Raw genomic sequence first — 24,536 nt, 5'->3', positions numbered from 1 at the left:
ATTCTATATTTAAATTTACGGCTTAAACAAACTATTCTTGACATGTATATATATTAAAAAACTAAACTTTACATAGTTTTATATTTGTCATTATAAATAACTAATTTATTTTTTATATTAAAAAATAAATAACATTAAATGAATAACATTTACGAGGCTAGATATAAAATAAAAGAATTATAACCTTTTTTTTTTTAAAAAACATTTTCCTATTTATAAATGATATAATATTTTAAAATATCACAAAAGAAATAAATATTAAGTTTTAAAAATATTTTTATTCTAAATGTGTAAATAATTTTTACATCATATATATTTATTTTCCTTATAATATATGAATTTTGTACTCTTTTAATCCGTAGGATTTTTTTGGTTTTTACATGATCGGATGATATTTGGTATATCATAGATCAGTATGATATATAAGACCATACATATGGTGTTATGTATCTTGATGGCAATTCATATGGGGTTATATGTTGTGGGATTATACATGTATCTTGATGACCATATATAAGTTTTATTTTTTCAAAATGTGATTTTTTGCATCATGTAAGTTCACACGGTGTTATATATATTGAGATCTATAGTTGAAATATCCTTTAAATATTTCATTTATTTACTTATTTTTTTTATAAAAAAATTTAATAACAAAATCATTTCAATTTATCATTTAATCACTTATGAAACTTTAACGGACAAATCAAATTAGTAAGATTTTAAATTAGACCAAAATAGATTAAAAAAATCACCAAAAATTATAAAATGAATACATTAAAAAGGATAGCTGGCCTGTTACTGTTTATTTCCATAAAATAATTATTTATTTTTATTAGTTTCTTAACAAAATTTTGAAACCAAAATAGATTAAAAAAATCACCAAAAATTATAAAATGAATACATTAAAAAGGATAGCTGGCCTGTTACTGTTTATTTCCATAAAATAATTATTTATTTTTATTAGTTTCTTAACAAAATTTTGAAAATGTTTCGAATGCATGCATTTAGACGTCCCAAGTACTTTCCATAGTGCCAATTATGTAGCTCTTCAGACAATGGATGTGTGATTAGATTAAGACAGCAAATGCCCTTTAATACATTGTTAACTTATTTTTAAGTCTACAGATGATAATTTGAACGAAAATCAATTTTTATATGTCAATTATATACTATAAAATTTCAAATAAAAAAAGTTGGTCTGTTATTGAATTGTCCCTATTATCTTCTCTTTCTGTCTGTTATTACATACTAAATTCATATTTATTTTCTCTCTCTCTCTCTCTATATATATAATAAATCACAATTAAAAGAGAAGGTGTTAACAAATAAGATATATATTGATTAAAAACTGAACATATTAGGATGTGTTAATTAATTAAAAAGAACTTTAAAGAATACTTTCAAAACCTAGTACAAGCGCATTAGTAATATTGCTGGAGTTTTGCAAAGTTACACATTAACATTCCAAACAAAACAAGAGGGGTGTTCAAAACAAAATCCCTTTTTTTCCCTTGGAAGGTTCTTTTAAATAGGGTAGTTACAAAACAAATCTGAACAAGAGGGGGGCTCAATTAAGCTTTGGAGATTGTGTCCTATGTGATAGAGCTCAAATAAGCACATCACATATATTTATCACTTGCCAAACTCCACATAGAGTATGGAATATTTGCAACTTTTGATTTGGAATTATCTCCTTTCATCAAAATTCTCTAAAGGAACATTTTACCTATTGTCTATGCTTTAACAAGGAGGGAAATAAGTTATGGAAATGTGGGTATCTATCACTTGGTGTATATGGAAGTAGAGAAACAATATTACCTTTAATCATGAAAAGGTTGATTCAAAGAACATACTAACTTTAGCACAATTACATATTTGTGCTTGGATGAAACACAAGGTTCCTTAAGTAAGTTTTTCTTACTCAAATTGGATCCAATGTCCAATTGAATGCATAAAATTGACAACAAAGTAAATATACTTATCTTTCCATCAGATATGATTCAAATTCGTTAGTTATATTTTAAAGTATTTCCTCTAAGTTATTTATGTGGGGTACCTCTATTATGAATGTGGTGATATTTTTAGTTCTTTTGACCCATTTTTTGCCTTCTATAATTGTGTATAATTGTACCTCGTAATAGTGATTTTTTCATAACATTCCATCGAATAACTTTGTCTAGATATTATTTTTTAGAGGTTAGGTTTGTTCTTGGGAAGTCTATTGGATTACTTGGAACTCATTGAGATTGGTGAACAAAGACAAGGGTTGTAGTCGACATGGTTGCTGCTGTTTTAGAAAATACACCTTGAAAAAAATTTACGGGTGAGCACATTAGAAAAGCAAAGATTTTCTCCCCTACTTATATATAAGTACTTTTTGATTTCAAGGAAAGTATTGGTAGATAGAGTTTGTACGTTTGGAGATTATTCGAAGGCAATTCTAATAGATTGTAAGAATTTGTTGTTTATCATTGTTTTCATATTGTCTTTTTACTTCAATGTAATTTCAGTTGGAAGAATGTTTTTCCGTTTATGGACTGCATAATCCTAGAAATTCTCTTTATATAAGGGTTACACATATAAGTTTTGTACATGTGACCACAAAAACAACACATACAATGATAAATCATTAGAATACATTTCTGACATAAGATAATGTATATAAAATAAAACAATTTTATTAACAATCCAAGACAAACATACAATAATGATATAGGTCACACATATATCTATACATCAAAGGATATATTCAATAAAAGGAATATTGATTGGTGTCTTCTAGAATATTTATATTAAGTATGTACTACCAGATATTAACATCTTATCTCCAAGACTTGAATTTATAGAAAAACCTAAAAATCATAGATCATGATATGTTCATTACAATATGTTCACACATTTACATGTCACGATGTATAAGAACTCCCTCTTCACTTCTCATCAACTAATATATTAATATATGTGACTTAGATTATCGATGAAATATAGAGATCTTTGTTACCACATATGTATAAATACTTAATATACAAATAAAACAATAAGTCACAAAATCATCCCAAATATGTGACATAAATTAATTTTGAGAATATCTAATGAGAATTATTTTTTTAATTAGGTTAAAATTCATTTATTTAAACTAATGATGGCAAAAATATTTTAAATATTTTAATATAAATAAAATAATATACGTAGGTATATGATAAAATTGTGAATTATATGTATAAAAAAATTATTAAATAAAAATTAATTAATTACTATATTCATTAAATTAGATACTATAATATATATTAAATAAATTATTAATATTTAAAGTTATTTTTATTATTAATAAATATTTTTTAATTAATATCTAATTAATTAACTATCAAGATTTTAGCTATTTAACTTGTATATATGTATTATATAAAATAAACTAAATTTGCATATAAAACAAGGATAAATACGTTTTACATGGATTAATCATAAGTTATTATTTTTATAATATTATCTTAAAAATCTTAAAAATGATAATAATTATAATTTTTAATTAATTAATAATATAAAGATAAAAGTTTATCATAGAAGTCTTTATACATATAGTATAGTGATGAGATTGGTAAGAACCTTTGTTGTGAGATTTTATTTGATTTTGTTTGGTGAAATTCAATAAGAGGGAAGTATCCTTGTTGGGTCCTCTCATCTTTAACCTGACTTGATTGATAGTTGATATAATGCATGGATCGATACTATATGTCTCCTTACTGTGTATCTCCTTTTAACAAATATTTTATACGGGATATAAATTCAACACTGTTAAATATGTTTTAGTGATTATAAATAGAATATAATTTATTTTCTAGTCTTTTAAAAGTATTTTTTTTAATTTATTATTTATACATTTTTTGGTAAATTTATTATTACAATACAGTTATAATTATAAATAAATAATATTTTTTCTTTCTTTATTTTTAAATATGATTACGTCTATGTGTAAAATTATATTATTAACAATTTTTTTCATTTATTTTCTGGTCTTTTAAAAGTATTTTTTTCATTTATTATTTATACATTTTTTTGGTAAGTTTATTATTACAAGACAGTTATAATTATAAATAAATAGTATTTTTTTTCTTTATTTTTAAATATGATTACGTCTATGTGTAAAATTATATTATTAACAAATTTTTTTTTATCTCCCAACATGTAACTAGAATAAATAATATAACATGATGAAAAATGAATTTCTTATATATGAATTGTTTTCAGTAAATAAACAAAGATTTATGGATTAAAATGCAAACCATTTATTTTGGTTTTTTTTTCATCATCCTCTGTGCCCTTGTTTGTTTTTTTATCAAAAAAATTTGATAATTTTGAATAGGTGATTTTTGGTGGATTTATGTTTAGTTAATTATTTCCTAAAATCTTATGTGTGTGTAAGTGGTGTGAGGGTGATGTGTGTGAATCATAAAATTTGATAGGTTTAATTTCATAAATTGGGATTTTTACTTGTGACGTGTGAGTTATGTAATTATTACGTGATACTTAATTATATATAGCCTTATACGAAGAATATAATCTTATAATTGTTTCATATGCAATCTTTTTAACATAAACCTAGTAATAACTTATGTAGATAAATACATGTATAGGTCATTAAATGGTTTTTAAATTATTTATATTAAAAAAGTTGCCATAAGTTGTTTAAGTAATCACCTTAATAATCAACTTTTAATTGTACATGACTTATTCAACTAACTTTTAATCAGTAGGGTGAGTTAGCTAATTTAATTCACTAAAAATGATTGAGTGGTTTATAATTTAATTTATAAAAGTGTGTTGCATAACATGTCAATTTTAAGTACTGATCATTTGAACTTATTAATATAGTTTTAGATTAATAAGTGTGGATTAATTAATACAGTGTTCTAAAATTTGTTTCTCAATTATGTATTTAATGTCCATTATTTGTGTCTTAATTTATAGGGTAAGGAAATCACTACAAGAAAATTATTAAATAAAAATTAATTTAGAAATCAAAATAATTAGTTATTATTGGATTAAATTAGAGACCATCTTATAAACTAAAAAAATTATTGATAATCAAAGTAGTTTTTATTATTAATAAAAATTTATAAAATGGTTTTTAAATTGGTATCTAACCATTAGCTACCAAGGTTTTAGTTACTTACTACTTTATATTCTAAATTAGTTTCTATTAATCTTTTAGAGACTAATTTAGAATCTAAAATATTAGTCTTTAAAACTTAAGTAGCTAATTTAGATATAAAATTTAAAATTATTTTATATTTTTTTAATAATAGAAAACACTTTAGATATGAATAATTTTTTAGTCTTTAAATTAGTATCTAATTAAGTTAATATAATAACTAATTATTTTTAATTCCTAAAATTTGATTACTATTTATTAATTTTCTTGTAGCTAACTAATAAGATATGCTATTTTGATATAAGATAAATTTTGTAGAAACACACAATATATATTGGTTGTAAGTTGATTTAATTTTTAGAATCTAAACAAATCTAAAGTTGTTATATTAACTTTTGTTGAACTTTACATATGTATATATACTTTAAAATATTTTGGTTAATGTAGGTGGGGTTCGCAGGACCGAGTTTATGACTTGGCACCCGGTCCAAACCGACCGACACCCTGAAGATCATTATGTCTAAATAGGATTAACAAGACTAATCAGCGATCAAACACCAATTAATGCACTCCTAAGCATGATCCAACTCTTTAATCCGGTCCAATAACAAATGACCCATGATAATAATATAAATAAACACATATTCCAAGAATCAGGTACGTCATTATATAGTACTCAAAGCACCGATCGAATACTGAATTCTTACTTGAACGTCAGAATGTCTTTTGCAGGTATCATTCAAGCCTAGATTTCACGAGACCAAGAGACAATGTGACGAAAGAAGAAGGAAGAGTTTATACAGAGAAAAAGATGAGAGGAAGTACATACCGTCCGACCGAGGAGTAGCTCAAATCGTTCTCTTATCCTAACCCCGTTCAAGAATATATTTATACTTAGATAAAACTCATGCCTTACATTAACATTATTATTATTGCTATTATTATTATGTTGATACAGTATTTTTACTCTAACTATTCAAACTATTTTCAACTTTTGAAAATTATATATACGTGCTAGCGCATTCGTTTTGAAAATATAAGGGATAGACGTCTTTCTTAAATTTTTTTTTATTTCCCTTCAAATTCATTTCTCTAAATAATTTTATAATTTTGTCTTTTATTTAATAAAGGTTATATTATGTTAAACATTAATGTATACACTATTTCTAATTTTTATTTTCAATTAATGTATGAACTTTATATTTTATCTAAAATCGAAAAGATATCAGCACAGTTGAAATTATTTATTTGTTAATTTTATTTTATACCCTTATTTATAATTTGATATTATTAGTTTTTATATGAATTAAATTTTTTTCTTTAATTACTTCTTTAGAGAATATATACTTTTTTACTGTATCATGTGTTGCATTGTGTGAATTTTTAAAGGAAGATTAATCAATTTACACTAGACGTGAGTTTGGAAAACAATTTTTTATATACTTTTTCAGTATAGTATTTATAATATATCTCAACTTTACTAACTTTTTCCAAATCAAACCCTATCTCAATCAATTCAAATTTCTTTGTCCAAATATTGATTACAACTCAAAATTCATATAACATGTTTAACTATTATATCATTAACATTATATATAACAACTATAAGTTTAGCCTATTTACATTTCAACAAAATCTTATGAAGTTTTAAAATAATAAGATATAACGTAGCTTTTAGTTTATAACATCACAAACAATTCCATCGCTTCCAAATAATATTAATCAATGAAAGCAACAGTTTAACTACAATTCACATAACTTTATAATTTTGTATGTAGCAAAAATTTGAGTGACCATTAAATCAAATTCTCTTCCAAATGCAAACTTAGAGTTTAGTGCACTAATTTTAATTATACTAGAAAGTATATCAAATTTAATAAGTTAGTTTAGTTTTTATGGAATCTAAACTCTAAAAAAGAGGAAAAGTTAGGAATATTCTAAGACTTCTTAAATAATTTTGTCGAAATCAAATCTAATAAACAATCAGGTTATAAACCTTTTATTCATAAAAACACTTCTCTTCACATTATATCTTCATGCAAAACAAAGCATCCATGGTCAAAATCATTCTACAACATTCTAATACTAAAATATATGGACAAAACCTCAATGCATTATTATAAGAATGCTTACGTTGTTCTTTACTAGAAAAGTAAAATTTTAATTTTTAAAACATAAGAATAATTTAAGGAAAGTTTAGATGAGTTATAATGGTGATTATCATCATTTGTTGATGAGTGTATAATACTGAATAAACAGTGAGTCCCAAGTGTATAATAATACTGAACAAAAAGGTATAAAAACTGTGAGAATGGAATTTACAAGCATGAAAATGATCCCTGGTCTTATCTAGTGGTCTAGGAGCAAAGCATGTGAAGTTGGTGATAATTGCTTACCTACTTCTCTTATTCAAGCATTGTGCGAACCAGAAACTGCAAGTCTATAACTATGATTATTATCATCTGTGATTGTTCTGATAAGATGCCAATGGACAAAGAATAGGACAAAACATAACAGTAAATTTAAGAAAAAGATGTCAAGATGCATGCATTAATATTCCACTGTGTTTAAAACAGGAAAATGCTGATTATCAGGAGATTTCCTACAGGAAACTGCACGAAACAGACATGGCATGTTATTTCAATGTTGTGGAGCAATAGAATCAATAACAAGATTAACAAATAACTGGATCTTAAAATATTAGTCATTGTCTAATTTCATTGTGCATACAAAACATTTTATTAGTAAGAGACAGACACTAGTTTCGATCGTTTGTACCCCTTGTAGGATTAGTGTACAGTTTCTTGTATTTTGTTTCCATGTGAAAAATATTTGGGGAAGGAAGAATATCAGCAAAACGTGAAAAGTGTATGAAGAAATCCTTGTTGTGGTGGACCTAGTGAATGTTGTTGTGGACCATTAATAATATTTCGTGTGATTTGAGGTGAAGCCTCCACCACTGATGTTGGCGCAGAACAAAGATTACACCAACATATGTACGGTAACCTTTTAAGACTAGCTCCTACCACAACCTTGTGGAATTCCATCTTGATCTTCACTTCCACTGGTGCACCATGCATGCAGACTTTAGTTTATAAAACCACTCAAACATCATTCAGGAATGTATTGTTCTCTTATTTATTCATAAACCATCATATATTATATATAATACTTATTATTAAACATCAACTAAATATTAAAACATTTAATAGATTATAAATAAATGCAAATCTCACTTTAAAAGTTGATTTTATGAGATTGAGTTAGACTTAAAGTTCAATTCTTAATATAATATCATAATTATTTAGAATTTATCTTAATGAGTATTTTTGAGTAGAATTTATCACCTGCTGTAGAACTTATAAATCAATTTTATGAAATTTAATTAAACTTAAAATCCATTTCTTGATACTTATTTTAAATGCGATTCAATTTTAAACTCCTTATTTATTCTTGTAAAGTCTTTACTTAACTTAAATTCATACTAAATATATAAAGGGAAAAAAAAATATTATCCGACTACTACATGTGGTAGACTAGCATTACTCTTCTTTTGAGATCTCAAATCTTTTTTGTCTTTGTACACTACAAGAAAATTATGAAATAAAAACTAATTTTAGAGGAAAAAATAATTAATTACTATAGTAACTAAATTAGAAACCATTTTAGAAACTTTTTTTTTTCTAAATGAATTTATATTATTGTTAAATGGTTTCTAAATTGGTAACTAAACTTATATACCAATTTAGAAACCAGTTAACAATAATAGAAATTAATTTAGAAACCAAAATTTTTTGTGATCTCTAAAATTGACTCTAATTTAGTAACTATAGCAACTAATTATTTTTTGTTTCTAAAACTGATTTTTATTTCATTATTTTCTTGTAATGGTAGATTGCACCGGAGTGGTAATGAAATTTTGTAGGCATATAACAAAATAATAAAAATAAGAAACTTTTATGTAAATAAAGATTCATATATACAAATTTCAATTTTAAAGTAAAAATAATTTAAAAAATGTAATTTTTTAAATAACAAAGTTAATTTTTTTTATAATATTTTAATTTATGGACTCAGTGTTAAAAATACCTTTAAACTAACATGATGAGCTAAGCACTTCTCTTATTATGTAACCAAAGTAGACGATTTGAAAATATTCATAATGATGCAACTCAAAGTATATTTAATATATATATATATATATAAGAATAGGCGACTTCTTTGCTTTATTTTTAATTATTTACATTAAATAATAACTATTTTTTATGTTTTATTTTTATTATGTTTAATGAAATAGAATTAATAGAATATACTAACGTTCACTCTATTCAAATATTAACTTAAACTTAACATCAACACTTACTTATCATCTACAAATACTATATAATTTATTGTTAATTATTTGAGGTGTCAGTTTAGCTGAGATGTCAAGTTAGATAGTCATGTTTAATTTGAAAACTTTAAAAAAAAAATAAGTTAAATAAAGTGAAAAGTATAGAAAATGTTTATCAAAAGTTAGTGAGCAATGTGATCAGTGTGATTTAAATTATATATTTTTAATTAATAAAAATATAAAATTATAAATTTACACTCCTATTAAAAATTGTTAAAAAAATAATTTTATTGATTTATCTACAAAATTAAAATATTATTTTCAATAAATTAATTTAGAAAAAAATAGAATTATGTGAAATTGGGAATTATGATGGTAAGAAAAATTGTTCATGTTCTATTTAAATAGAAATTAAAATATTATTTTCAATAAATTAATTTTTGGAAAAAATAAGAATTATGTGAAATTGTCAATGATGGTAAGAAAAGTTATTTAATGTTTTATTTAAATAAAAATTTAAAATTTCTAAAATATTCAAAATATAAAACAAATATAAATTTTAATTACTTAATGTTTTATTTAAATAAAAATATAAAATAAATAAAATTTGAGTAACACAACAAAATTTGAGTATGAGTTTGAGAATGATGGCTTTTGGGGCTCGCCTTTGCTTCCTCTTCCTTTTGCTCACATCTGCACTCATGTCTTCTGCAACCAAAAACCCCATAGGTGTTTTTATATCATTTCAACTCAAACTAAACATTATTATAAAATCATATTCTCTTAATTATAATAATTTATTTCGGAAATTCAAATCTATTGTCTAAAATAAAATTTATTTTTCTTTCTCTTCCATTCTTCTTTATTTACCTAATTTGAAAATATAAATTTCGAAAAGTATAATATTTTTAACAGGGGACCTGAGTAGCCAGTACAAATTAGACTACGCAGGCACAGGGGCCAATCATAAACATGATCCACGCCGACCTCCCAGTGAGTGCTATTTTCTTACATTTTTATATTTTAATGAAGCCCTGCTGCTAATATATTCGCTTTTTTTACTCAAATTATCTTATGCACATAACATTAATGTTCTTAGATAAACAAATAAGAAAAAAAATTACTAGAATCACATTTTTTTTACACACTCTATCTGTAATTGATTCAAGTTTATAAAAAAATAAAAAATTGAATGGATCTCACGTTTTATTTAACAATCATGTATCATAATAATTGTTCGGTTTTCAATGAATATCAATCTTGATAAGTAATTAAATTAAATACTAAAGTAGAGTTTAACTATCAATAATTTTTTAGTTTCATAATAAATAAAAAAATAGTAGTAATGTTTTTTTTTACGTGGAGATGTCCATACAATATTATAAAATGCGATCCTCTCAGTATTAGGTCGAATCCCGAACCAAGAAACTTGTAAATTTAATAATTTAAAATTATTACATTTCTTTAGCACAAACTTATTTAGGGAAAAAAAATCTCTTTATTTTCCAAAGTAAAATGGTAAAAATTAACAATCTCTGTATTTTTATGTTTTTAATAGATGATTCTATAGACGTCTGGTTGAGTTCTAAAGATTGAAAGTATATATAAGAATTCAAATCAGATGTTCATATTTGTTTTCAATTATATTTAAGTAGAAAAATATATATTTGAGAGAGTGTTGCTGACACTTTTCTCCATAAATTGTATATTTGACTTCTATTTTTTTTTGGTACATTTGTATAAGGAAAAAATAAAAGTGTGATGTAATTTGGGTGATCCTTTTGCAGGTTACAGAAGGATGCAGATGAGTGAAGAGGATTTTGAAGTAAACAAAACCTAAACGGAAACATGATCCATTCTCTCCTCTTCCCATTTGATGAGTGAATATCCTGTAATACAACTATCCAAAAATTTCATTGAGTTTATTTGCTTATTCTCATTGAGTTATAATCATGTTCATGAAATGATAGTGATAATAAATTATCACCATGATAATAAAGCATAAGCCATTTATGAGAACAATTACTATATATGATGATTTCGGTAAATAAAACTAATAGAAACTTTAAAAAAATCTCTTAACTTTTAACAGTTTCTTTACCAGCAGAGTTGGATATATTCCACACAAAAAAACAGAACTTTTGAAACTAGGAATTTTTTTATATTTAGATTTTAAATTAGTTCACGTGAGAAAGTTTTAGTTTTAGTGTTAGTTAGCAGCTAAACTTTTTTATATTTATCTTAAAATGATCAAAGTGTAAGTACTTTTTTTTAAGAATAAAGATATTTCTTTTATTTTTCTCACGTGTCCGAATGACATATATTAACGTATGTGATCATTCTGTACTTTTTAGTAGCCATGATGTTTTCCATCAAATAAAAAAAATTGTTGGCAACTTCGCCTTTATCACATTATTACACGGTTACTTATTTGAAGATTGGACTATGTAGTTGTGTGTATAGTTCATTTAAAAACATTTTTTGAAATTTTTGTAATGAGGTAACTTGATTACTATGATAATATCAAACAGTTTTACATTTTTGCACACACAAAACTTCTCAGATTCATGAGCTTCAGCATATATCTTCTCCACTATCAATCACAACAGCTACGATTTTAAGACTCCAGTAGTTCGAACAGAAAGTTTGAAATTATAAATTCGAAAGAAAATATAATACCTGCTAAGATTTTCTGCAGTAAAAACTGCATAAATGCCAAACATACGATTTTCCACTTCGCTGAACCAAATTTGAAAAACGAAACAACTACCTCTGGCATGGAACATTCTACGGTGCCTAAGCACGCTCCAAGTCATTTCACAGAAAAATCTAGATCAGAAAAAAAATCCAAATTGCTCTTTTCCACATACTCCAGAACAGCAAAATTAGAGCAGTGGTAAAGAAAAGGTGATGGGTTATTAAACAAAAGTACTCTGTAGTGGGATAATTTGCTTATCAACGCCAGATAATCCACTTGTAGGTTTATGTTGAGTAAGGCCATGTTTGGATAGAGAAAAAAGTAAATCCCTCCCATAAACTAAAGTTAAATTGTACTTATCAGACAAACTTAATTATTTTTTAAAAAATTTCATTATCTTGTAAGTTAAATCCAAAGAAGGCCCGAAGGAAGTTAAGATCCATCCCGTACAACTTAGTACAAAAAACCTAAAAAAAGAGCATATTGCTTTCCTTCGCCGATGCAATGCTTGTAAGTTGTAATATAGACGATATGATCAAAATATAAAATGACAAATACATAGACAAAGCAACATAATTCTACATACATATTCGAATCCAGATAACCTCAAAGACAGAAGAAACTACAAATTCACCAATTCATTGACTAGAACGCAACAATAAAAACATACTTGTACTAACGCTAAATTTGTAATTAACACAGAACTACGTCGAAGATCTGAATAAAAACGAAAGAAAACCGTTGGTATCATCAGACGAAACCAGCTTTATTTCACTTAGAATATAAAAAGCCGCAAGAACAGTAGCAAATCAAGACAAGCAGCAAGTAAAACAAACTGATGCATTCATCAATCCAACAGCAAGTCAAACTATATACATAGAGATATAATACTTATATATATATCTATAATATATACTGGAAGAGCACTATAGCGAGTCCGAAATGGAGATAGCTTATGAATTTGGAAACCTTACGATACCACAAGCCAGTAAGGAGTTGTTTGGATCAGTAATCCACTCGATAATCGCTGTAATCGTCGCGCGCAACATTAGCAGCGACGTCGTTCTCGACCCTCTCCGCGATTTTGTCCTCTTCGTATTTAAGTCCCTCCTCGAGAGCAAGCCCACCGAGAGCTCCAGCAACAGCGCCAACCGCGAGGCCAGCGCCTAGGCCCATTTTGGAAGACTTGGGCTTGGGATCGTAGGAGGTGGAATAATCAAGCGGAGCGGAAGGCCCACTGGGCCCAGCGTAACGGTCGAAGAAGGGTCTCGGAGGAGGAGGAGGAGGGGCACCGGAATAGTAACCGGGATAGTAAGAAGAGTTATATGAATCGGTGTAAGAGGTGTAGGAGGGGTATGGAGAGGGTGGTGGAGAAGCGGAGTGGGAATATCCCCTGTAGAAGACTAAATTAGGGTTAGAGTTAGGGGTGGGGAATACGAAATTAGGGTTGGGGTTAGGGTTGGGATTGGGATTGGGGTTTGGGTTATGGTTAGGGTTGAGGTAGTCTAGGGATTGGAATTGGGGGCGGCCGAGGAGGCCAAGTTTGAGGTGGATCTTGCCGTGGGGGCGGCCAGAGGGGCGGGAAAGGGGTAACTTGCGGAGGCGCGTGGAGTCGTTGAGGTCGTGGAGGTCCTTGAGGGGCAGGCGGAGGGTGGCGACGAGGGGTTTGAGGGTGTCAGAGGGTTTGGAGTGGAAGATCTCGAGGGTGAGGAAGGAGTCGTGGAGGGGGAGAGGGAGGGGGAGGGCAAAGCGCTCGTTCCAGACGGGGGAGGTGTTGCCGGAGTCGTCGGATTTGGTGGCCAGACGGCGTTCGGGGTCGACCCAGAAAACGACGTAGGGCTTGAGATCGCCGTTCTTCCAGTTGACGTTCTTGAGGTGCTTCGCCGCCACGATGGTGAGGTCCAGATCCACTGATTTCGACGGTGGGGGACGCGATGACGCCATCTTTCTTTCTTCTCTGTGCGCTTCTCAATAGCAACAACAAGTCTCAGTACTCAGAAAAGGACCAGAACAGAATTTTTGTGGAATATGTTATTGTTTATGTTATTTTCGTTTTAACTTTTAATCCATCTTTCGCTATCCACTGTTTGTTTACTCAACATCGATACATGTTTAGATATAAAACGGGGTCCATTAACAAATTAAAAAAAAAAGTTGAGACTTGGAGGATTTTGGAATTGAGGGATGGATTTATGTTGGAGGAAAATAATGACTTTCAGAGGAAAGAAATTAATAAGTAAGGTTGTTTCAATTAAGAGGAAAAAAAAGGGAACAAAGTGAGTTGTTTAAATTAAGAAAGAGTAAATGGAAAGTGAATTTTGAGGATGAGAAATTTAATTGATGAAATTGTAAAATTAAATATTGTTTGTGTGGTTAAAAATAATTTAAAATAAAATATGATTATATGCTTTTACATGAAACTACCATATGATTATAACATTATTCATTATTTTTGTAAGGTTTATGAACTTAATTAAAAATAAATAAAATTATTTATCATTGTGATACAAAATTGTTTAAAATTGATTTTGATAAAATTAAATAGAATTGGAATAAAAAAAATTGTAAATACTTAAGGAAAGTTGTAAATTTTATAAAAGTTAATAAAATAAGCTAAAATTGGTGTAAAGTTAAATCAATATTATTGTATAAACTCAAAAAAAAATACAATTTATCTAAAAATGTATAAAAAATTATAAATTAAAATTAAATTAATATTGATAATTTTATTCCTATTACTTTTATAAATTCATTATTTTTATTATTATTAACACTACTTACCTTTATATAAACACAACAAACTTAAGTCCCTTAAGATAACTTTAATATGGTCAATTACACATTTGAGCTATTTCATCATAGGGTTAATTGAGGAATTTGGATTTAAATTGTTCTTCACCTCAACTATTAAGCGATGTGGAGGCATACATGAATAAGTCCTTTAGTTAGAGGTTAAGAAAATGAGAGTTCGTCTTTGTAATCACCTTTTCATCCTTATAAACAGAGTCAATGTTCTGACTTTAAGTCGGTTGAGATAGCATCACTAACACATCTAAAATATTGTCAACTTTAGAGTTGAGAGTTTCATCACAAATTTATCCTTAAAAAACGTTTTGAAAGATTAAGGGATGAAGTTATATTTAAATTATTTTTGACATCAACTCCTAATTAGAAATTGCAAAACAGGTCAATCCGCCTATTTTGGCCAGACCTGCATTGGTGTAAAATAAAAATGGTACAAATTTATCTACACCAAAAATGAATAGTTTTATTAAGGTTATAGATATTATTAGATAAATTAAAATTTTAATATATATATATATACAAATATTTCAAATAAAATTAATTGGAAATATATTATTAAATATATAATATTGAATATGCGTTTTTTATTCACTAAATTGTGTATTTGTACCATATTTTTAATCAATCTTCTTCTATTTATCCCACATCAAATTTATTAATATTTCTAAAAAATATATTCATACATAATATTAATGTTATTATTAGTATTATTTAATAAAGAAAATAGTACTAAAAATATACATTATTTGATACACAAATAAAATTATAACATGTAATAGAATTATATCATATAATAGAATTATATCATATATATAATAATAATACGAATTGTTTATTCATATAAGTTTCTTTTGCTAGTAATAATTAGATTTAATTAACTTTTTAATCTATAGAGATAATTTGTTCTAATGATTTTTAAAAAAATTAATTTGATTTTTTTTTTAAATTAACATAAATAACGTTAAGAGGTGTTGTTCAGAGGTGATGATGTGACATACAAAAATTATGATATTTATTTGTCTCCACATACAATTTGGTTTCTTGCAAATTTTCATTCATTTCCAAAACCATGATTATATGATTTTAAACAATTATGGACATTAAACCTAGGAAAGTATTTAACCTTTTTTTAGAGTGGGTGGCGTTGAAGAAAAAAAAGGCCATAGAACTTCATAAAGAATGATCAAATTACATATATTTTTAAAAAATTAAGATGAAATTATTTGTTTTTAAAATCACCAGACTAAATTCACTATTATACATTAATATATAGGGATAAAAAGGTAATTATATGATGTTAATTAATTTAAATATATATATATTTTAAAACTAAACTAGCTTGACATTTATGCGTATGCATGACCTGCTTGTTTTTTTTAATTTAATTAAGAACCTAATTTTAATTTATTATTAAAATTTAATAGCTAATTTTGTATACAATAATTTTGTAATAAATTTTAATAGAATACGTATTATTGTTAAAAAAACATGAATAATAATACAGTTTGTTGTTATATAAAAAATTGTGTTTTGTAAAAAACAATTTTATATTAAAACTTATTATAATTACATAATTATAAAAGGAATAATTATTCATATATCAAAATTACCATTTCAACATTTTTAATATAATTATCTTCTTAGTTACTAATAATCGTGTAAATACTAGTTGATACAATAATTGATTATTATTCTTAATATGTTTTAGGTGGTATTATTAGATAGATATGGAGATTTGGGTGATAAAATAATGGAAGTGTAAGAGAGTAGTCAGAATAGAGAAGAGAAAGTGGTAATAATGGGTTAAGGCGAGTGGAGGGTAGAATGGTCTGTGCATATTTCACAATTTTAACATTTTCTTTTCCCAGACGCAACAACCAAAGTGAAACTTTGTAGTTGAGTCGAATCGTGTCGTGTGGGACATCACATTCATTTTCATTCATTGGTACAATCCAACGCCATTTTTCATGTGCCAACGCCGAGATCGCCATTACTACAACACAGACAAGTACCAAACACCACGAAGGAGTGGGTGCATTCCCTGCTTCTTCACTCAGACAACAGTTAAAGTGTAAAATCCCTTAATACTACAACCCAGATTTTCGTTCCCCCCAGTGGGGAAAACAGAAAAAAATAAAGGAAGAAAAACATGTCGGAGGCTTTGATCAATGGATTGGCCGGAGCTGGAGGAGGGATCATTGCTCAGCTCATCACATACCCACTTTCAACTGTACGAATACGGTTTCAAAGTCGTTTTCTTTTTTACTTTTTCGTTGAAAAAATTCGTCTGGGTCGTTGTGTAAGGTTTCTAAGATTTAATTTTTCCGACGTGATCTATAGGTAAACACTCGTCAACAAACCGAGCGTGATCCGAAGAGAGCGACGAGGAATCAAGGTGCCCTCGAACGAATGTGCAAGGTTAGCGAGGATCACACGACTGTTTAGCTGAATTTAATTGTGGTATTGGTTTGCTGTGGCGATGGAATGAAAGAAGGTGTTTGTGATTGTGTTTATGTGTAGGTTGTAAAAGAAGAAGGGTGGGGACGATTGTATGGAGGCTTGACGCCATCTCTAGTGGGTACCGCTGCGTCTCAGGTGAGCTCATTTTAGCACGTGTTTGGTAATATTGCTATTTTTTTTTGTAGTTCTGGATTGGATAGCTGAATCCGTGAGAAAACTAAAATTATGAGTGATTGATGGGGATTTATTTTGAGGATGTTATAGTCAACATACATGTGTTAACACCCAAGATGACTGCAAGATTAACAAGGTTTTGAAAATCTATATGAGACTTTGATTTTGACTGCAACTTTCATGTTTTTGGGCTCTTTGCGACCATATTGTGACTGCATTTGCTGCAATGTCCAGGATCATGATCAAAACTGTGTCTGTGACCAAAACTTGAAACCTGGATGGTTAATGCCAAACGAAAGCAGTTTAATTGGTTTCTGTATTAGCTGCTTTCCTGGATGAAATATAATAGAAGTTTGACTCTAATGAACTGTGTTTGAAACTTTGATGTAATCATGTATTGGAAAGCCAACAGGAGAGTCAGTCATAGATTCAGAGGATTCATGCTTGTGTAGTTCTTATTCTCTGACTTTCTCCCTATAGAGTTAAGAGTTGTCAAACACTCAGTTTGATTGTTTGGAGGCTTGATAATATAGGCAAGTAAAAACCAGTTACTTCTCCAACTATCAACTATCTCGTATGATTATTGACTAATAGAATTCACACCCATTGTTTCAGATTTATGGTACTATTGATTTTGGTAGAATTAATTTTAATCCATTGAATGTGATTGAAACGTGTGTCTAAATTAGTCTCAGCCGCAAATTGTTTATTTTAACACATGCCACTGCATGGGAAATTGATTATTGTTGTAAACCAAAATTCTATTGTTTGATGTTGATGGTCTCTAGTCTAGCTTACTATCTTTTTAAAAAAGGATGGAAATTTTCCAACTATCCTTAGTTCCTGCGTGATATACTCTCTGGTAACTTGCTTGTTCAATGTTCTAACTTAGGTTTCAAGGTTTTAATATCTCACAATTTTATTGTACAGGGTGTTTACTATTATTTCTATCAAATATTCAGGAACATGGCTGCAGAAGCTGCGGTACAGAAAAAGAAAAAGGGTGTCGGTGATGGATCAATTGGGATGCTCTCCTCTCTCCTCACTGCTGCTTTATCCGGGTAGTTTACTTTGTCTTAGTACACAAACCCATTTCGTTCTACTCTGTTATTACCCCAGCAAATATAAGTTCTTGTTAAGCTTTTCTTACAGCTACGGCTGTTAATTTTCCATATGTAGTTCTGAAGGCTCTATTTCGACATTTCTCAAATTTGACCTTGTAAAAGAACTACTGAATTGACCTTCCTATAATAAAAGCACAAACTGTTAAATGTCGATTATGTTGGTAGAAACTAATGATTATGAATTGTCTCACTGTCTCAGTACTCAATTGTAGTGGTATTACCTAATTGATAAATCTTTATGTAGGTGTGTTAACGTGCTCTTGACAAATCCCATTTGGGTAGTTGTTACCCGTATGCAGGTAATTTGCATTTTGTAATTCATCTATTGTTTTCTGTTTTTTACGCTTTCCTTTCTCTTGTTGCTTATCCTAGCCCTTGTTTGTCTTGTTTCTTGGTATACTCTAATCATTATAATGAAATAGTTAATACAGATTAACTTCTGGGAGAACTTCCTTTTCTCCTAATTTTTTTTCTTTTGTATATGGTTATTTAGAATGTAGATAAATTATTAAGACTATTATTGAGGATTTTATTTCCTTTCTAATAAGCTAAAACATTTTCATAAGTAATCAAAATTGTAAGTAGATAAACTTGGAAGAGAAGTGATGATAACTTTGAATGCTTGACTGGACTTCATAAAGTTTAAAGCTTTCATGGATTTGGGGACTATTTGGGAACATTGTAACGGACACAAGATTATTAGATTATTTTGTTGGTTTAAGTTGTTTCATTTCAGTATATAATACATGGTCTGTCATTGATTTTGTTTTACTATTTGTATTTGTCAAAGTAATCAAAATTGTGTTCTCTTGTAATTTAGAATAATAAATGATGATAAACAAGAGCTGTCTCTCTCTCTCTCTCTATCCTTTGATTTTCTCCTGCCCGACTTCAGCTAGTAAGTCTTGGATTCTGATTTTGCTATTATTTTTACTGTTCAGGCACATAGAAAAGGGTCGAACCATGCACCTGATGAGGGTTTGTTAGTTGCCACTGAGCAAGCAATTATTCCTGCAGTTGAACCTCTTCCTTATGGAACTAGCCATGTGGTAAGTAAAGTCTATATTGGAATCTTAAGTCATTTAGAGAAGTTATGCTAGCTTGGCTAGTCTGACGTGATAAAATGTTTGCAAAACTCATCTTACAGTCTTGTTTCATATGCCGAGTTTTTATATTCGAGTTAAAATAGAGTGTCCGATAATATTCATACAAATTGATTGATGATTTATGATAATCATGGTTTTCCCTCCTTCCATAATATGCTGAGTTTCACTAGTCCTGATAATGCTTGGGGACTCCTGATGACACTTTATACTTCTCAAACCCTCTTGTTTCCTTTTATGTGTAATTTTTTAATACAATTTTGCAGATCGAAGAAATCTTTGATGAAGCTGGTATTCGGGGTTTCTGGAAAGGTGTATTACCATCATTGATCATGGTATGTTGGAAGTGAATCTCTTTCATGCTTAGGGAGTATTACTAATCGGTTTCTCTTTAACTCAGGTAAGCAATCCTTCCATGCAATTCATGCTGTATGAAGCCATGTTGTCAAAGTTAAGAAAAAGAAATAATAGCAACAGGGTAACTGCGTTACAGGTATTATGTCATTTCCCCAATCTACATAAAATCTCTTTTCAGTGATGTCATTTCCATATATTTTCTCTTATATTGCCTTGTTACTATATTGTTATTGAAATCTCCCTATGATGCTAGATATTTCTTCTTGGAGCTTTGGCTAAGCTTGGAGCTACTGTTGTAACTTATCCTCTTCTAGTTGTAAAGGTATACAATAATAGCTTTCTCTCTTGGTTGTGATTGTGCAAGTATATCATATAGTGTGACTGGTTATAAGTTGAAATTATCTAAACTTGCTTTCAACGTGAAGGCCTTCACTTTATATTATTAATGATATTTAAGTAATTATAAGCTGTGATTATCCGTGGGTATGCACACTTTACTATCCAATGGATATCCGTTTAACTATCCATTTTCAGTCAATTGATGGTTTTATCTGTGACAATGACTGAGAATATTATCTGTGAGAAATGCCTTTCTCAATTTCTTACTTCATATTTTGTTCCCTCAGGCGAGGCTCCAGGCTAGACAGGATAAAACAGGAGACAGGAGACAGCATTACAAAGGTATAAGTTATGATGATATTTTGTTTTACCTCGTTTATCAAGAAAGGTTATAACTTATGAGCATTTCTTATAGAAACATGCATTATGTTGTGGTACAAGTTAATTGAAAACTAAGTTTGAACTTTTAGAAATTTTAATCTTTTCTTCCTTTGCTCTCTAAATGTGCATAATTTTCTTTAAATTCAGGTACTTGGGATGCTATTATTAAAATGATTCGCTATGAGGGGTTGAATGGGTTTTACAAAGGTATGGGAACAAAAATTGTACAAAGTGTGCTTGCTGCTGCTGTTATATTCACTATAAAAGAAGAACTGGTTAGGGGGGTTCACTTCTTGCTTGCCAAGGAAGCTGCCAAAACTGTAAAGCAAAAGCGTGTGTGATTGATTGGAGGCCACAAGCTTGATCAAGATTTCGTTTACCATCTTCAGTTAGCAAATTAGTTAAAATGGTAGTAGGGGAACTAAAGTGATTCAAACAATATATTGATTATTTTTATCAGGTAGTTTCCTTATAGCAAATTCATGTCATGATCATACACTGGATTCATTGATTCATTCCATGAACAAAGCAGGGTTTTAGGTTTGAAGTATGCTGCTGGAATGGAACAGAAATTCATTTTACTAATGAGTATCACCATTTGATGATTTCGTTGGTAGCTGAGTTTTAGATCAAAATTCAATTCAACTGGAACCATTTACAATTCTCATTCATTATCAGATAACAAGTCCTTGGCATTTGGCAATGTCGAAATCTGCATTTTTATCATCCTGCCATATGAATAATTACCAGGTTCGTACCAACAAGCAGCCAGTGGACAAAAATTTAGTATCAATGCGTATGATATCATACTTTTTCTTTTCAGAAGTGTAATTGTATGAAAGTCAACATGTTGGATCAATCACAGCCAGAAATTACATTGGATCATCCAAACATATTTGTTTTAACTTAATCCTCCTCATTATACACGACAAAGTAGATCACTTGTGTGATCAACTCACGTTTAGAGTAGATGAAATCGTGAATTCATTATCAGTTTGATAAGCCAGTGATGTTCATAAGTATTCATTACAGGAACTTTTTTTCATAAAAAAAAATACTTTTAAATTACACAATTAAAAAGTCATTTTTTCATAAACAAAAATGATAAAGTGAAAATTTTCATATTATGGATGCATAATGAAATTATGGGGTGTAAAATAAAATCATCCCATACAATAGTGAATTGTGTGGGCCCATTTGTAAATTGAGTGACATGAGGGGTGTTTGAAAAATATTTCTCAAACAAGAAGAGAAAAATGTTGCAAAAGATACACGGATCCTGATCAACAATATGGTTGACACTATGGATGGAAAATAAATGTGGAAATACACTGGTTTCTGTGTCTTTAAAACGGCAAATGCTCCCCGCACCATATTAATTCCAACATGCACCCAACCTATTATTAAAAATGACCAAAAATCCCTTCAAAATGACAAAAATAACCTTAAATAAAAGGATGATGTAAATAAAAATTAATTCTATAACCTTTTATCCAACAATATTCTGAATTTGGATATCCAGAACATATTTTTAAATTCCGGAAACTTTTATCCTGCATTTTCAATTTTGTGTTCAAGATTTTTTTATTCAGAATATATTTTTTTATTTTTGAATTATATGTACTATTCCAAAATTTTAAATCCAGAATAAGGATAACTTTGGGAATTTAAAAAAATAATAAGGTGCAGGTTAAATTTGATATGGTGCAGGAAGAAATTGCCCTTTAAAACTTATTGAGCTAATCAATTTCCTCTTCTTTTACAATTCAACAAATTCAAGGTTGGCCAAATACTCCAATTTTAGCTTTTCTCATTCATAAAAATTATTTAAAGAAATGATATGCTTGGGGATGTAAAATCAAACTGTCATATTAATAAGTAATCATGAAAATTTCTAATAATTTCATTTACGTAACACATTTTACATTAAACATCTCTCCATTCTATAATCTTTACTTGGGTATATTTTTTATTCCTCTTGAATATAATTTTACAGGGAATTGCATGTATGACAACCTTAAATACACTAACACCCATAAAGCCCAACAAAGTCCTTGGATAGTGTGACATGTTCTTTGGCAGGCAAATTCTTCCCACACACCCAATCATTTTGAACATACACCGTACATAATTTTAAATTTCCAAAAATACCTTTCATTCTAAAAATAAGAATCCAAAATTAGAAATAATACATTTTAGAAAAGTAAATCGAAAAGAGATTATTTTTTTCTGAAAATAAAACAATACAAAATATTTATTCTAAAAAAATCTTAAACCCCATATTTCATAAAAATAAAAGAGATTCAGAATATATTTTTATACATTTTATTTAAGAGTATTTTTATACTGAAATACTGAAATTGAGTGTAGTTGTATAATGAGGAAGTAATTGCCTATTTGACATCAATGAATAAAATGCAAAAATTGGAATTGATAATAAGTTAAGGTCTTTAATGGTGATGGATTTTGTTGGCTGGAGGCGATGAGGAGTTGGTGTAATAATGATTGATGGTTACGTTTCTTTCGTGATGCTTCACTACAACTGCGTATAATTGCTGTGTTTTTATATAGTTCAAGGGTGAATCACAACAATGGAGGTTGTCGCTCATAAATTAATAACATTTTTGTACCAAGTACCAATTTTAAAATGATACGATTGTAATATAATAGATTCGCTTGACTAGTGTGGAGTCGTTGTTTTGCATGGCTTGGAGTGCAGTTTGTGTCCCATAATGATCCACTGCTAAATTTTTCTCAGTTTAGATTGTGTAATGCGTCTGCTTTAGCAAGTGAGATGTGGGGAGTGATATAGATTGCAGTGGTAAGTGAGTTGTGGAAGCATAGAAACAAGGTAATATTTAATGGGAGAGTTGTCGATGGTTTAGAAGTGGCTGTTTTGGTTCAAGTGAAGACTTGGTCTTGGATTACGTCAAAGTCTCTCTCTGGTTTGTTCTCCTTTTCTGAGTGGTGTCTTGAACCTTTGGTCTGTATGACGATGGTTTCTTGAATTATTTTTTAGCTCAGTTTGTATGGGTTGAGTTAGAATTGTTTAGTAATTCTAGGCGTCTGGCGGTGTGAGTGTTGAGATGGAGTGTCTTAGGTATTTTATGTTTGTATAAGGGTTGAACCACCCCGGAAGTAATTCACATTTATTTATTTTTTATTGCCGATAAAAAAATGGTAGAATCAAATGAATAAATAATTAATAGTATTGAAAACTTTAAACTCTTATAATGTAAATATTTACTTCTCAAAATGGTTTACACTTAAAATGTTATTATCATTAGGATTTAAATTATAGTTTGACTTTAATTTTCATTAGTTCAAATTATTTTCTTAGTTTGTGCCTATTTGTTTGTTTACACCATTAGTAAAATCATAAACAATATAATATTATAAACGTTGTTAGCGTTCATTTTCAAGTTTATATATGGACCTTTGTTTTAAATTTCTATCGCTTGTCAAATGATATAATTTATACCAATCTATATTAAAATAAAAATATAGCAATCTATATTTTTATAGAAGTTTAATTTATTTTGATATTTTTTTATATTATTTGAAAAGAATAACGTTTTATAACTTATTCTGATTAGTTCACATCTATTTAAAC

At 28.5% G+C, this 24,536-nt stretch overlaps 2 protein-coding genes across 2 annotated transcripts; one reads left to right on the top strand and one right to left on the bottom strand.

The window, feature by feature from the left end:
* Positions 1 to 12,925: 12,925 nt before the first annotated feature.
* On the bottom strand, positions 12,926 to 14,215 carry LOC137815040 (protein SRC2). The gene has a single exon (XM_068618061.1). It carries the CDS (start codon positions 14,122 to 14,124, stop codon positions 13,186 to 13,188), a length of 939 nt encoding a protein of 312 aa, XP_068474162.1. The 5' UTR covers positions 14,125 to 14,215; the 3' UTR covers positions 12,926 to 13,185.
* A 2,575-nt stretch (positions 14,216 to 16,790) lies between these two features.
* On the top strand, positions 16,791 to 21,539 carry LOC137815058 (peroxisomal nicotinamide adenine dinucleotide carrier). The gene is made up of 11 exons (XM_068618088.1): positions 16,791 to 17,215; positions 17,326 to 17,403; positions 17,506 to 17,580; positions 18,550 to 18,680; positions 18,988 to 19,042; positions 19,685 to 19,792; positions 20,113 to 20,181; positions 20,247 to 20,339; positions 20,457 to 20,525; positions 20,830 to 20,884; positions 21,071 to 21,539. The coding sequence occupies exons 1-11, from the start codon at positions 17,135 to 17,137 to the stop codon at positions 21,262 to 21,264; spliced, it is 1,008 nt and encodes a 335-aa protein (XP_068474189.1). The 5' UTR covers positions 16,791 to 17,134; the 3' UTR covers positions 21,265 to 21,539.
* Positions 21,540 to 24,536: the final 2,997 nt, after the last annotated feature.

The sequence above is a fragment of the Phaseolus vulgaris genome, chromosome 1 (genome assembly GCF_000499845.2).
Source record: "Phaseolus vulgaris cultivar G19833 chromosome 1, P. vulgaris v2.0, whole genome shotgun sequence".
Taxonomy (NCBI): domain Eukaryota; kingdom Viridiplantae; phylum Streptophyta; class Magnoliopsida; order Fabales; family Fabaceae; genus Phaseolus; species Phaseolus vulgaris.
This window is presented reverse-complemented; position numbering and strand designations above follow the sequence as displayed.